The sequence below is a fragment of the Lagopus muta genome, chromosome 1 (assembly GCF_023343835.1).
Source record: "Lagopus muta isolate bLagMut1 chromosome 1, bLagMut1 primary, whole genome shotgun sequence".
Taxonomy (NCBI): Eukaryota; Metazoa; Chordata; class Aves; order Galliformes; family Phasianidae; genus Lagopus; species Lagopus muta.
Window position 1 is genome coordinate 183,439,264 of NC_064433.1, and position 14,850 is coordinate 183,454,113.

At 43.0% G+C, this 14,850-nt stretch overlaps 1 protein-coding gene across 4 annotated transcripts in view; it reads left to right on the plus strand.

Moving 5' to 3' along the window:
* The window catches only part of MTMR2 (myotubularin related protein 2), a 75,328-nt gene that overhangs the window by 36,332 nt on the left and 24,146 nt on the right, over positions 1-14,850 (plus strand). For all 4 annotated transcript variants that reach the window (XM_048937288.1, XM_048937308.1, XM_048937298.1 and 1 more), the window contains 5 exons: positions 3,233-3,308; positions 6,572-6,666; positions 6,858-6,968; positions 8,946-9,047; positions 9,860-9,943. In XM_048937288.1, the coding sequence (XP_048793245.1) occupies positions 3,233-3,308; positions 6,572-6,666; positions 6,858-6,968; positions 8,946-9,047; positions 9,860-9,943 (468 nt within the window). The remainder of the gene's footprint in view (positions 1-3,232; positions 3,309-6,571; positions 6,667-6,857; positions 6,969-8,945; positions 9,048-9,859; positions 9,944-14,850) is intronic.

The following is a 14,850-nucleotide window of genomic DNA, read 5'->3' on the forward strand; positions in this document are numbered from 1 at the left end:
TTAAGTGCTATGCTTGCAGGAGGTCATCTGCTCATCTGTCCACTGCCCTGTGTTGAGCTGAACTCAGATTTGGATTGTTAACCCCTGCTTCTGACCCTGGGTACTCCAATTTTCAGAGTATGAGTGAGCACCTGGATTTTATAACACTTAGAAGAGCCAGTTTTAAAACCAAAAACGGCTTTCAGCTTTCACAGAATGGTGTGGACAGAGAGATCTTAGTCTTGCCTCCTGCTCTCCTCTTCATCCGTCTGTCTCCTGCTTTCAGTGCAGTGTTTAAAGCCCACCTGAGCACTGCCCACCTAATGACCACAGCAGCTCTTTGTCCTGCTGAACGCTTTCTGTATACCTTACCTCATATTTATTTTGGCTTAAGATACAACCCAGTTGTCCAAACGTTTACTGCTGGATGTGCTCCCGCCGACATCTGCAGGAGAGCAGTGAGTCCAGCTGCCGGCCCCAGCGATCCAAGAGCAGCTGCTGCCCGTTTGGATACAGACCTTCCAGAAGAAGTTGTGTATCCTGTCCTGAACACAGAGTGTATTTTTCACTTTGTCCTTCCAAGATAAAAGGCAGCGAAGACGACCACCACTTAAGGTCTAATTAGCTAGAAGCCTCCATCTCATTTGGCAAAATCCAGATGTTATCCTGCTAATTTCAAGGTTGTTATTCAAGCGCAAAAATTGACACAGAGGAGCTGAGGCTGGGTCTACATCACAGGCTTTTGCTGAGGAGGCCTTCAGTCAGGGTTTTGATGGGTGTGTGATCTTTGGCCAGCACAGCTGTGCTGACAAGAAGTCCCTAGCATAGATTTCTGCTAGTTGTACTGGTGAAGCCTTGCTTTTAGTGGTATTGCTGATATGGGGTGAAGCTCTCTTGCAAGTTCCTCACTGTCAGTGCTGACCTCCCTTCATCGACCCCATTCACATCGGTCCCGGCTGCACTGGCTGCTTCCCAGGTAAAAGCTGCCCCAGGTTGGCACATTCCTTTATTTCCCCATTTGGGAGGTTCCTATTAGGAAGTTAGGACCACACTTGCTTTTTCTTTTTTATTATTGTAAGTTTTAGTCATTTGAATGCATTTTTTGAAATGTACATCTTGTTCTCAAGAAGGCTTTGATCTTAGCGGTCTTTTCATCTGTACATCAATCTGTTGTGTGAAAATGCTGGAACGTGCTTTTATTGTGGCATGGGATTTCTTCAGTTTTTGTTTTCATTTCTCTGTGTAGTTGAGAGAATTTTTCATCCCTGAGGATCTCCCTTTGGCTTGATCCTACATAAAAGTTGACCACACATGTGTCAGGCTGTAAGGACCACTTTAGGCCATATCTTTCAATTTTCTTTGCAGGGATTTCCTGATATTAAATTAAGCCAATTCATTTTCCTTCCTCACATTAAGATAAAGAAAGCATTTTGGCCAAGTCTGCACATTTTTGTGAGCAGACATAAGCACTCTCTGCCTGTCTCCACTAGGAAGGATCTGACATAAAACCCAGAGTCTTGTGATTGCTACAGCACAAGGCAGAGTCTGGACTGACTTACCTGTTCTTCTCTGTGCTGTTGGACTGAGCAGTCAGGTGCTGCTGATTGTGGTAATTTAGCCAGTTCAGGGCATAGGCATTATAATGCAGATCCATCTGCATTTGGCCATGTAGACTTAGCCTTAATCTTAGTTGCTTATACCTGCTCCTCCTGTGCACTGCCTGCTGTAAGGAGGAAGTTTAGGCATCACGTTAAAATCCTAGAATCCTTAGAGTTGGAAGGGACCTTTTAAAGTCATCTAGTCCAATTCCCGTGCTGAGAACAGGGACATGCACATGTAGTTCAGGTTGCCTGGGGCCTGATCCAGCCTCACCTTGAAAGTCTCAAGGGGTGGGGTATCCATCACCTGGGCAATGTTTTCCAGTACCTCACCACCTTCCCTGTAAAATACTTTTTCCTTATATGTAACATAAATCTACCCTCTTGAAGCTTGAAACCATTTCCCCTTGTTCTGTCACAACAGACCTTGCTAAAGAATCTGCCCCCTGTAGCTTCCCTTTAGATACTGAAAGGCCACTCTCAGGTCATCTTGGAACCTTCTCTTCTCCAGGCTGAACAACCCCAGCTCTCTCAGCCTGTCCTCATAGGAGACGTGTTCTATCCCTTGGAGCATTTTTATGGCCTTCCTCTGGACGTGCTCCAACAGCTCCATGTCTTTGCTGTACTGAGGACTCCCCATCTGAATGCAGTGCTCCGGGTGATGCTGCACCAGTGCAGAGTAGAGGAGCAGGGTCACCTCCCGTGCCCTGCTGGCTGTGTTTGCTTTTGATGAAGCCCAGGGTAGGGTTGACATTCTGGACTGTGAGGGCACCATGCTGGCTCATGTCCAGCTTGCCATCTACAAATACCCCCAACTCTTTTTTGGTAGGGCTGTGCTCAATCCTTTCTTCATCCAGCTTATACTGGTAGTAGATATTGCTTTGATCCAGGTGCAAGACTTTGCACTTGGAGTTGTTGGATTTGTTGTGCTTCTATAGTTATAGATGTGCTTTCTGAAAATATCCACCTCCTTGCGCTGTGCTGTTCCAGTGAAAGCCCTTGTGTAAATACTGTTATATCTGTGCAAAGTAAGTTTCATCCCAAGGGAAGGTGGAGAAGGAGTTGTTCAGCAGACAGCAGAAAAAAGCTAGCCTATACCTCCTATATAAAAATGTGACATTTTAAAGAGATTATTACCACTGAGCCAAATGTGTATCTCTGCTGTTGTTGGACCCTCACTGAGGATACTGATGTGATAAGACATCTTTTATCACTTTCCTTAGTGTAAGCAAGCAATTGCTCTACTTCATAGTTGATAGCACTGTGGTAGTAGTTGCTCATTCTAACCTACCCCTTTGGTTATGTGTAACTGTGGGCAGAGAGTTTGGCTTGTAATTATATATAAGTTGAGGAGAAGATTGGAGTGTGCAAAGGAGCCACCTGGTACGTGTGCTGCTGGGGCACAGCCTGCTCGAGCTGCTTCTCCATCAGGCATCCTCACCTCAACACTTCTGCATGGCCCAGGGGCATGCTCAGAGGTTGCAGGACTGAGCCGTGGTCTCATATGCTTTGTGTTGACCTTTCAGAGACTGAGACAGTGCCTCAGGATCTTTGAATATTTATTGTTCTTTATGTCGTTGACTTGTTGGAGATAGGGGTAGACTTCTCATTTAATGAAAATATTATCCATTTATTTTTCTGCTGCTTTTATGTAGGTCCTACGAGAGACTAATAAATTGGCAGAAATGGAAGAGCCACCTTTGCTGCCAGGAGAAACCATTAAAGACATGGGTAAGCAAAGAATACATTTCTTACTGTTTGCTTGACCAAATAGAGTATCCATAGAGCAGAATACTTTGTTGATCAATGACAATGACAGTGATAATAAGACATTGAGATTTTGGAAAGGGTCCAGAGGAGGGCGACTAAGATGATCAGGGAGCTGGAGCACCTCCCCTATGAGGACAGGCTGAGGGAGTTGGGCTTGTTCAGCCTGGAGAAGAGAAGGCTGCGGGGTGACCTCATTGCAGCCTATCAATACCTGAAGGGAACCTACACCCAGGAGGGGAGTAAACTCTTCAAAAGGGCTGACAACAGCAGGACTAGGGGAAATGGTTTTAAGTTGAAGGAGGGAAGATTTAGGTTAGATGTTAGGGGGAAGTTCTTTACTAGGAGAGTGGTTAGGCCCTGGAACGGGCTGCCCAGGGAGGTTGTGGATGCCCCGTCCTTGGACGTGTTTAAGGCCAGGTTGGACGGGGTCCTGGGCAACCTGATCTGAATATGTATGTTTGGTGGCCCTGCTAGGCAGGGGGGTTGGAACTACATGATCCTTGGGGTCCCTTCCAACCCGGGTGATTCTGTGTGATTCTGTGTGATTCTGTGACCAACAGTAGCAAATTGCTGATGCTTTGAGACCCTGCAGGTTGTTTCAGCAAGACTGTATTTTGGAGGGTTCCTGGAGATCAGCATTAAAAGTGTTTTATCTGTTGGCAAATAACCAAGCAGTCACGTGAGTCTGTAAGGCCAGGTGGGTTTCAGAGTGCAGAGTGAGACTGAACATATTAGACCTTCCCTTGGTAGCAGCTCTAGTACAACCTCTTTCGTACCTGGTATCCGCGTTCGCACAAAGAGTGGAGGAATTTAATGCCTTGAAGGACCCTGTTTATCAGTTACACACTTGTGGAAATCATAGAAACATATGAGGACTAAGGTCAAACAACTGGACATTATATATATGCATATGTGTGTGTACATGTGCAATGTAAGTGGAATTGATTAAGGCTGAGGGCTGACCTAATTGCAGCCTTTTAGCACCTAAAGGGAGTTTACAAACGGGAAGGGAATCAAGTCTTTGAAAGAGTAGATAACTGCAGGACAAGGGGAAATGGTTTTAAGTTGAGGGAGGGAAGATTTAGATTGAATGTAAGGGGGAAGTTCTTTACTATGAGAGTGGTGAGGTGCTGGAACAGGGTGCCCAGAGGGGCTGTGGATGCCCCGTCCATCCCTGGAGGTGTTCAAGGCCAGGTTGGATGGGGCCCTGGGCAGCCTGGTCTGGTATTAAATGGGGAGGTTGGTGGCCCTGCCTGTGGCAGGGGGGTTGGAGATTCATGATCCTTGAGGTCCCTCCCAGCCCTGGCCATTCTGTGATTCTGTGATTCCTTAGGAAACCAAGCTAATGTAAATGTGAGAGGTGGTGTGGCTTTTAAGTTGGCAAGACTAGTGTTTGAGATAATGCCGAAGATTCCTTACCTGGGAAACATTTTTCTAGCACCTTTTCCCTTTTCTGGGAATTTCTGTTCTTTTTCAGGTGTGTGTGCACACTCCTCTTACTAGTAGTTTTTATTTTTTATTTGTTTAGAATATATAGAAACTGCTTTTTCAATAATGAGAACTATAACGGAGCAGCCAGGAAGGGTGCTCTCACCCTTATTATGAGTTTCATGAGTCTGCTTTTAAGCTCTTGTCGATGCACTCTTTGGATAGAAGTGATTAATAATCATCAGTAATGAAACAAACGTTGGTTTAATTAGAGCTGAAGCATTTTGTGTTTAATAGCCCTTACAATAGAGGCATTTCATTTTATATAAATGAATAGTAAGGTTGCTAGCATATATATTTTAAACCAGAAATTCTCTGCTCCTTATTTTGCTTCAGACTTGTCATTCCTCTTCCCTGTTCCCTGGAACTTTCTATCTGAGGCTCTGAAGGCAACCAGAGCTGGGTCTGGCTGCCTGCCCACTGTTGATTTTTAAGGATTCCTCTCCGTATCTGAATCTAGAGAGTCAACAATGCCTTTATAGAAGCAGAGCTGATGTGAGGACGAGAAGAGTGCCGTAGAGTAAGGCAGTGTCCCTCCCTCCTTCCAGACTGAAACCTATGGGATAAGGGTGGATGAAATTTGGGTCCCTGTGACACTTGAGCTGCCTCCCACTGGTTTGCATGGTGGCTGTCACCTGACTGGGAGGTGAGCTTTCTTACTGCCTTCTTGCAGTCCTTGCAAAATGGATCCCTTAGGGTTTGTAGGCCTAAGGTTATTAAGATGGACTGGGGGTTTTGTTTTCTTTTCCAAATTTCGTGGATCTGGCAGCTGTACTCTGTGGGTCTCCTGAAAGGATGTCTGTGTTTGAGGAATACTGCTACCAGTTGGTAATAGCATCGCCACAGCACAGCCAGCCCACTGTTCAGTGACAGAAGGTGTGACAGGTCACTGATGGGTGTTGGTGGGGGGGAACAACTTGAATGTTGGCTTTTTTAATTGATATAAAACAGAAGGGCAGTTAGAGGAGGTGTTTGCTGTGGAAAACCAGCAGCACCTCTTTCCTTTTGCCGGCACAAGCGAGAAACGTTTGAGGCCTTTTACGAAGGGGACTGGCTTGAGTCACCGTCACTCAGGTTCAGAAATAATTGAATTGTTGCAGAGTAATTTGATCGCTGGGTTAAGGTTTAACATCACTGGCAATTGGGTGCTATATGGATTTTTGGCTGCTGGAAGTCACTGCAGCTCTGCTGGCTTCAGTCAGGGCCATTAGCAGGGACTGCATGTTGGGTCTGACTCTGTGTGTAAGGGTGTGAAGGAGGACCTAAGCATCCTAAAAGCCATCTGCAGGAGAACTGACTTCTCTTGGTCTCAATGGCACAAAACAGCTTGCTGGCAATCATTTTTTTTTTTTGTGCAGATATTTGTCAGTTTCAGATATTATGCAGTTAGGCAGGAATTGTCTCTTCTCACACACGATGTTCTCTGGTACTGTTACTGCTGATGAGACAGGAAGAGTAAATAGTTGGCATCAAATACTGACTTTAATTGTGTTCTGTGCAAATGTGAGATTCCAGGTATTGTACTTGCCTTTACTTTGATTTATGCCCAAACTTTTATCTTCTTGACAGAACTGAAACTTGCATGTTAGTTCTAGGCTAGCACACCCGATTAAGCTTGTTTTCATTTCATGCTCTGGAGAGAACACCCTGAGTATGTTTGTGAATTTTACTCTCATAAATTAACCATGAAATTCACCTTTTCTTTCTTTCTTTCTTTTTTTTTTTTTTTTTTAAAGCTAAAGATGTTACTTACATCTGCCCCTTCACTGGAGCCATCAGAGGAACCCTTACTGTTACCAATTATAGACTGTACTTTAAAAGCATGGAACGGGTAAGCCTTTGTAACCATCTGCTTCTGTGGGCTGTTCAGTCTTGAGGACTTAGGTGTATTTTGGTTTGTGGTTTTTAGTGTAGTTGTGTGTGAATGATAGCTGTATGTTTGGGAATATAGGCATAAGGGAACAGGAGCTGGGATTTTCCCCCCCTCCCCTTTTTAAACTTACAAATTTCAACTGTCTACAGGACCCTCCTTTTGTCCTAGATGCATCTTTAGGTGTTATCAACAGAGTGGAGAAAATAGGAGGTGCTTCCAGTCGTGGTGAGAATTCCTATGGACTGGAGATTGTGTGCAAGGTAAACATTTATGTTTTACAATGAGAGAAAGGGAAAATGTATTTTAAAAGATTTTCTCTATAATATCGTAAGAAGTTCTGGAAAACCTGTCAGTATTATTTCATGCACTTCAAAAATGTCTGATTCTGAAAGTCACTTCCAGGACTCAATAGCTCCACTCATTAGAGATGAGATCCAAACCTTTTTTAAAGCTTTGTGCTAGGTAGCATCTTTTCATAGCGGAAACCTAAGTGTATCACAATAGTGCAATCCTCAAGTCTTTCACATTGCTTACCAGGACATCCCAAGAAGACTCTACTCATTGTGCAGTATGGGATGCCTTCAATACGATTGCACTTCAAGAGTAAAAAAGGGGTTCATGATTCTCATTACCTTGTGTCCAGCTGCTGCTGTGCTTTGTGGTGAAGAACTGGAGAGTAACCTTCAGCTCCCCTTGAGGCTACTCTTGCATTTCTTTCAAGGTAGTAAATTTTTAAAGTGTGCCTCTCAGGAGCTGTTGGAGTCATTGAAAATGCAAACTGTAGTGGAAATAATTAGTTCACCTCCTAGTGTTTACTTATTGTAGACCCCAAAGCAGATAAAGGCAACATCTGTTGTCCTAAAATCCATACCTCCTCTGTTCACCAAGGCACAACCCCTTTGCTTTTCTCAATGGCAGCTTGGGGAGAGCTAGATTCTGAACCTCGAAGGTCTTAGGATGTTACTTTCTGCTTGAGAGCAGATGGATGCATGAAGATGAGTCCCAAGCAGTGCTGGGCACTGCTGTGATTTTGAGGCACCAGGAAGCTAAGCAGACTCTCAAGCTGTGGGCATGCTGAGTCACAAACAGTTGATATAGCCTGTACCCAATCACCCAGCTGCTTCCTCAGCCTACTGTAGTCGTAATCCTCCAAGGCTACCATGGGGGTGCCTGTGCTGGCAGGCCAATTTGTTCCCTGTTCTGCTTTGGATTCTTTGTCCTCAGCCGTGTTACCCATGTGCAAACTTGCTTACACAGGCAGGTTTAGAAGGAACTGTATTATTTCCCTGGATGGGAAACTCAGGCACAGACTAAAAGATAGATTTCTTGGTACTACACAACATACATATATATTGCAGCCCACTTGGCCCAGGGAATGCACAGCAGTTTAGTACACATAGAGCTTATGCATTATGAAATTTTGTGTGAGACCTGTCACTTCATCTCAGTCTTGTTAGACAGTCTTTGCCATTTTCCTAATTCTCTGACTTACTGTTCCATCTTCATGTACTTGACCTTGATGGTTCACTTCCTGCTGGTGGCTGTTAAACTGTTTACTACAAATGTTTGTAGACCTGAGTGGAAAATCATGGCAGTATAGAGATGCTTTATTTAGTTCCTGAATTTAATTTTGTGGATGAGTACAGAAAAGATGTCCTGGGTTACCCCTCGTTGTGGAAACTGCTGCCGTGCAAAGTGGAGGAGTTCTCAGTTTCACTCAGCCTTCCGAGTGCTCTGAGTTGCAGGTTTTAAAGGGAGCTGGCATTTGTTACTTTGCACTATCAAAGTAGCAGCTGGGCTTCAGCTTCCAACGTGCAGTAGCTCTATGGAGATGCTTTGTGAGACTGTCCCTTCCAGTAGTGTTCTAGCACAGCTCAGCTTGGGAGCACAGCGGGAGCTGTCTCGCAAAGTCCTGTCAATCTGAGATAGTTGTCCCTAGGTCTCTCCCCTAGACTTTTAGCAGGTAGGGAGCTTCATTTGGAGGCAAGGTACTGCCCGTGCACTCCCTTTACTCCCTTGTGCTTGTGGCAGGCTTTGTGAAGGCTACAACAGGTCATCAAGCCAAATCCAGAGCTGCTGTATAACACTGATCAACGTGCAATACTAAATCAGTACTGTAAAGAACATCATGATAGAACATCATGATGTGACTTTTGTTTTGAACGCTGACTTTTGGAGTTCTGTTGGATGTTAAAATGGTTTAAAACCTACAGTTTGATTTCCTTTTTTTTTATTAGGACATTAGAAACTTAAGATTTGCTCATAAGCCTGAAGGGAGAACTAGACGATCCATATTTGAGAACCTAATGAAATATGCTTTCCCAGTTTCAAATAATCTTGTAAGTATGTTTGGTTTTATTTTGTTTTCTTCCCATGTTGTTACCAAAAGGTGCAGAGTGGCAGTGAACTGTTTTGAGTTTCACCTCCCAGGTGGAATATTCACATGATGTGTTTTATGTTGAACAAGATGAAATGCTGGTTTTAAACCTGTCTGAAGATTAACTCAGTCAGAATTGTATAGAAAACAGGAAAAGTCTACTACCTGGGTTACTTTGTTAATGAAGAATAACTTTCTGATTATCCTCATAGTGGATGTAAAATATTCCAAACACAGTGACATCTATCAGAGGTTTACAGCTAATGGTGACTGCACTGCTTCCAAACCTGAAATGCAGTTCATCTGTTCAGTCATTTTGTGACTCTGCAGTTGTTGCTTCAAATACTGATTGAGTCATACAATCACTGGATGGTTTAGATGGGAAGGGACCACCTCTGGATCCATCTGATTCAACCTTCCTGTTCAAGCTGGGATACCCATGTTGCCTGGGATCATGATCATGGAAGGATCCAGTTTTTAATATGTAAGAGTGTTCTTGCACAAGTAGTCTTTTCTTTCTCTCTTATAACAGAGTTCTTTTGTCCATGAAGTACTGGGTGATAAACAAGAAAGACTGGGGTAGCGTGGTATAAATGATGTTGAAGAAATGACCTCCTACAGTCAGCGTGTTGATCTTTTTAACAAAACCTTAAAAGAAAAGTAATACAGTGGGGGGGAAAAAAAAGGACCCATCAAGGATTCTTATTTTAGATGTTAAGCATCCTGGAAATGGACACTGAATGGGCTCTTAATGGCACATTTTCTTTTTCTCAGCCGCTTTTTGCATTCGAATACAAAGAAGTTTTTCCAGAAAATGGATGGAAGGTGTATGACCCTATTTGGGAGTACAGAAGACAAGTGAGTATTGTGTCATACCCTTCCTCATCCTCTCTGTTCTTCAGAATGAGGCTCTGTGCAGCAGTATAGAATTACAGGTTGTGTGAACAGAGAATGATCCTACTGACAAATGTCTCGCAGACCGGAATAGGACACTGTTCTCCATAGTGCAGTGATTGATGATGGCAGTTTTAGGGATAGTAGCATCCACTGATGAGAGATTATTCAGGCAGCAGAAAGATGACTTTAGGTTTTGGTAGGAAAAAAGGCTATTGCTTTGTCATCAAGTTGTGCTGGTGGTAAGAAACTGACGTTGGTATTTTGCACTTGTGGGCATCTCATTGTTGAGTTTCATGCCTCTATTCTTGCTTCTATTAGTTTTAATTATTTTCAGCTTTCTCTAAGATATCTCAAACAAGAACTGGAGGGAGGAAACAAATCTGAGTGTAGAATGCCTTCATTTTTCTGGGGAGTCAGAGTAGAAGGCAGTCTGAAGAACAGACAGTTTTAATGTGTCCAGAATAGACTGGTCAAAGGGTTTTAATGAGCACATAGTGACAGGCTGTCAACTAGAAATACCAAGCTAAAAAGCTGAGTGCATCTCCCTGGGAAAAAAAAAGACGGGGGATTTTTTTAATTTTGTATTTTTAACAACAAAATAGCTCTTTTCCTGCAGTGTTCAAATTGAGGAAACAGCAGTTTGGTGATGATTCTGTTCTGGATACAGTAAACTTCTGCTTCATCCAGATCTGTCAGGATGAAGTCAATTTTCCTGTGTAAAATGAGGTCGTTTACAAACATATAATTTAAAGCTTTATTTGGATCTTTCCCATAAAACAAAATAAGGCAAGACCTATGTCCCAGTGTTGTTCATCTGATTCCTGACATCTGAAATCTAAAGAGGGAATCCATTTTACTAGCTTTAGTCTTCTAAAATCTGGGCATGCTTACTAAATTGCCTATCTGTGCCTATCATTAACAGATGGGGAGAGAGAGCTTCACTGTTGGAGGTGATTTGTTCCCTTCTAAAATAGCTACCTAAGATAGATCGCTGTCTTCTAAATTGCTATTTGAAAGTGAGATGTATCAGGCCCCCACTGTCTTCACTGCAAAAGAAAAATATATGTTTTGCAGTGATACTACAATATAAAACCCCAAAAGAAACAAATTCTCATGTGATCAGATTGACTTTGACTTGTTAGACCAGATATTTGCAATCAAAATAATCTCAATTGAAAAGCACAGCATTCATTCAGCTAAACTGCAGATAAAAAAGATGAGGCACAGAGGACATTTGAACAAAATCTGGATAGAAGAAAATAATTTCAAGTTATTAATATAATTAATATAATTAATCCAGTTTCTCAATCCTGGTGAGCTTAGAGTTTTTAGAATGTAGGCTTTCTGTTCATATTGCCTTTTATACTGTGACTCTCAGTACCTTAAATTTGCCATGGGCTTGGTTGAACAGTGGAAAGATACAGAGATTTACGTGTAGGTGATTTTCAGCTTTTCTTGGCCTTTCTGCCGAGCAGATGAGACTCAGGGTCTTGGAGTCTTGAGGTAGCAATACAGCGTGTTGGTTGTTGTGACATTGCTGCAACATGAGCTGCTTTTGTAATGACTTTTGCTCTTGCATCATTTTTGAGTGGACAAGAAAAGCTTAGCCTGACTGCTTTTCTGTCAGTAAACCAAACTGCTGTCCAGATGCTGACACCATCAATAATTTGCTTGCATTGATAACTGCGAAAATGAATCCAAATGAGTTTTGTTTGCAGCCGTGGCCTATCTGAGCTTTACACATGCTGGACCACCATCGTTCCCATTCCAGATCACACAATCTATCTGTCCCAACAGCTTATCTCCAGAAGTGACCGACGCCAGCTGCTGAAGAGGCAAACCATGCTGCAGTAGGCGTTTGTGTTGTAATCTGGCCAGGAGGAGACTTTCATCCCTTTCATTATAATTGATTTAAGTCCTGCAACATGAAGTTTTATGTCCTCTCCAAAACTTTAAGATATTTCAGTCTGTTTATTTAATTTTGGCATTTATAACTATGGATGCTCAATTTATCTGTGTGAATGTCTTAGCCTTCTTTTCTTTGTCCAGCCAGGTTCTGTTAAAGCAATAACTGCTACAACGGTAAATCAGGATTATGTCCTGAAATGGCAGCAGGGATTCGTTAACAGTGAAACAGAACTGGCATCATCTAATCAGATAATGGGATTACCTGTCTCTGAGTGTATGAATTATGATCAGAAATAGAAAAGCAGGACATGTGCGCTTTCTGCAGGACCTTTTGGAATTGGTTTAAAAACTAATACAGAAGAGCTGGCCTAGGGCAAAAGCGACCCAGCGAAACAGTCAGGCATTAACTTGGGGCATGTTGGGCAAAGCCACTCATTTCCCTGTGGGAGCAGGAACGCAGAGAGAGGAGAGCAGAGCAAAAGCAGAAGCCAACCACAAGGCATCCAGAAAAAAACTTTTTGATGAGGCTCCATGGTAAGATCTATGTCTGCACTGGTAGACATGGCAAGGTCTGTGTGTGGTATCAATTTTTTTTCAGAAAAGTGTGTTGATATGATAGAGATTGTAGCAATTAGGGGCTTACTGAATGTCTTTCTTTACTTTGCTGCTAGTGTTCTTGGGAAGGATGGAAATATGTAACTTATTAAAAATCTGTGATTGTGTAAAACTATGGGGAGTAATAAACAACCTGTGGAGAACAAAAGGAACTTAGAGAGGTTTGGGATTTAGTCAGTAAATGGAATCACATGTGGCAAATGAAATTTAAAACTGAAATTGCTCCCTGATTTTTATTACACGCGGGCTGGCAGAGTATAAAACAGAATTGCAAAGTGAATAAGGCTCAGTTGAAACCAAAAGGCCTTGAGATGCCTTTGGAGTAACTTAAAGCTTTCATTTTCCTTAACAAGGTGGGGAGGATTTGGAAAATATTACAAGCGGTTGTGAAGCTGGAAATGTGTGATGTTTCCCTACAGAAGTCTTGCTTGTCTAATTCTATGCTCTGGTCTTAAGTACCACAGAGCCACAGTACAGGGCTGTGGTTGCTGCTTTCTGAAAAAGCATATAGCAATGAATAACTTAGAAGAGAAGCTGAAAGTACCAAGCATTAGTTCAAGCCAGAGTAGGAAAGGTAAAGCATAAGAACGGAGACCTACAGGGGAACATTGGGTACATTTCGGAGAGAATAAAGAGAATTGAATTGTTAAATGTCCCATGTTTTAACTGCAGTCCTGCTTACGTGAGGTATATCTCTGCTGCAAAAAGGATTGTCACTTCCCTTGTGCTAAGGGACGACAGTGTGGGCTGAGCACACAGCTGGAGGGACCAGCTTGGCTCTGGCAGCTGTAGCCTGTGTTGGTGCAGGTATGTGCGTGAGCTGAAATGTTCAGCTTCTTGATATCTCCTGGGCCAAATCCATTTTGGGAGAGGAAGGGCTGTAGGTAACTTAGGACCCTTCTTGCCGTGCCTGCTGCAGCTGCATGGGCTAAGCTCAGAATCAGTCTGCTAGGTCTAGTAGAGAGAGATGTCTTGCAAGGACCTGATGTTTTTTCCAGTCAGTGAAAGATCATCATGTGTTTAAATTTAAACACGCGTGTATGCTTTGCAAGGTGCTGATTTCAGTGCTGTGCTGGCTTGTCTTAGCCGCTGTAACTTGCAGATGAAGTGAACCCAGTCTTCTCAACATGTAGGTCAAGTGATAACTGAACATGGGTGATGAAAGTAAGGTGTGAATGACTAGCCAGAGGGAAATTGAGTTTTCTTTGTGCATGGAGATGACACAGTGACTGTGTCTGTATGGTTGGATGATGTGGCCATAAGGAGTGCTCCCGAGCACTGCCTTCATTGCAAGTTCCAGGCGTGGCTTCAGTCATTCTTTTGAGTGAGTGTATTTGAGCATTTTTCACCATGCGTGAAGAGGCTGTGCCAGTAGACTGAAAATATAAACTTACTGGCTAGCACTTGGATTTAACTAACTACTGGGCTGAGTATTAATTCTTACTCCAAAGAAACCATCAGTGGAGACTTTCTTGGCCAGGCAGGTGTATGTGAGAGAAGAAGGATCAGCCTATCTGCACCTTCCTTGGTTGAGTCGCTGTTGCTTTCTTCCACCAGTAATGCCAACACCAACACACAGGATGTCTGAGTTGTTGGCCTTCGAACAATGGCTGCCCACTTGTTTTTTCTTTTAGGATTTTACATCTTTTCATGGTGGTGTTATATCTCTTCAAACCACGAGTTACCAGTGATCCCCATCTCAACAGTCTTCTTTCCGTATCTATAATTTTATATTTCTTATCTTTCTGTAGATTTTCTCACAGCACTTCCTCATAACTCTGCCAGTCTGAGTTACAGATGTGCACTACACCCTGGGAGAGGTGATTTTGAGCCACGATGGAACAGAGTCGAGAGAGGTTTGGAAGGCCAACCTGCCTTCTCCCAGACCATTATTGGGTACAGTTCAGAGGCTGCTGCAAGCCAAGGATCACAAGTAGACTTACAACTTACCAGTAAACAGTGAAATGCATCTTATATGAGGAAATGCCAGTGTGCTTTATATTGTGTTTTTTTTTTCTATTGATTCCAGCTGGAAAAATTGCAAATCTGAAGCAACATGAATAATTGCACCACATTGTAGCAAACGTCCTGGGAAGATGCAAGTTCAGCTCTCTTCCAGACTACTTTGCTTATTTCTGCTTGCTTCAAATCCTTAGGGGAAGTCACAGTCTGAATCCAAAGTCCTCTATGGGTGGTGCTCTGATTCAGGACATTCCCTATGATTCAAAGGAAATGAAAAGCTCAGTGACATGCACCCTCTTTTCTTTCTCTGGGGGTTGTCATGGATTTTCTTGGCCTGGGTTATTGCAGATGCAAAATTTCATTTGGCAGAAAAAGTGTCTGTA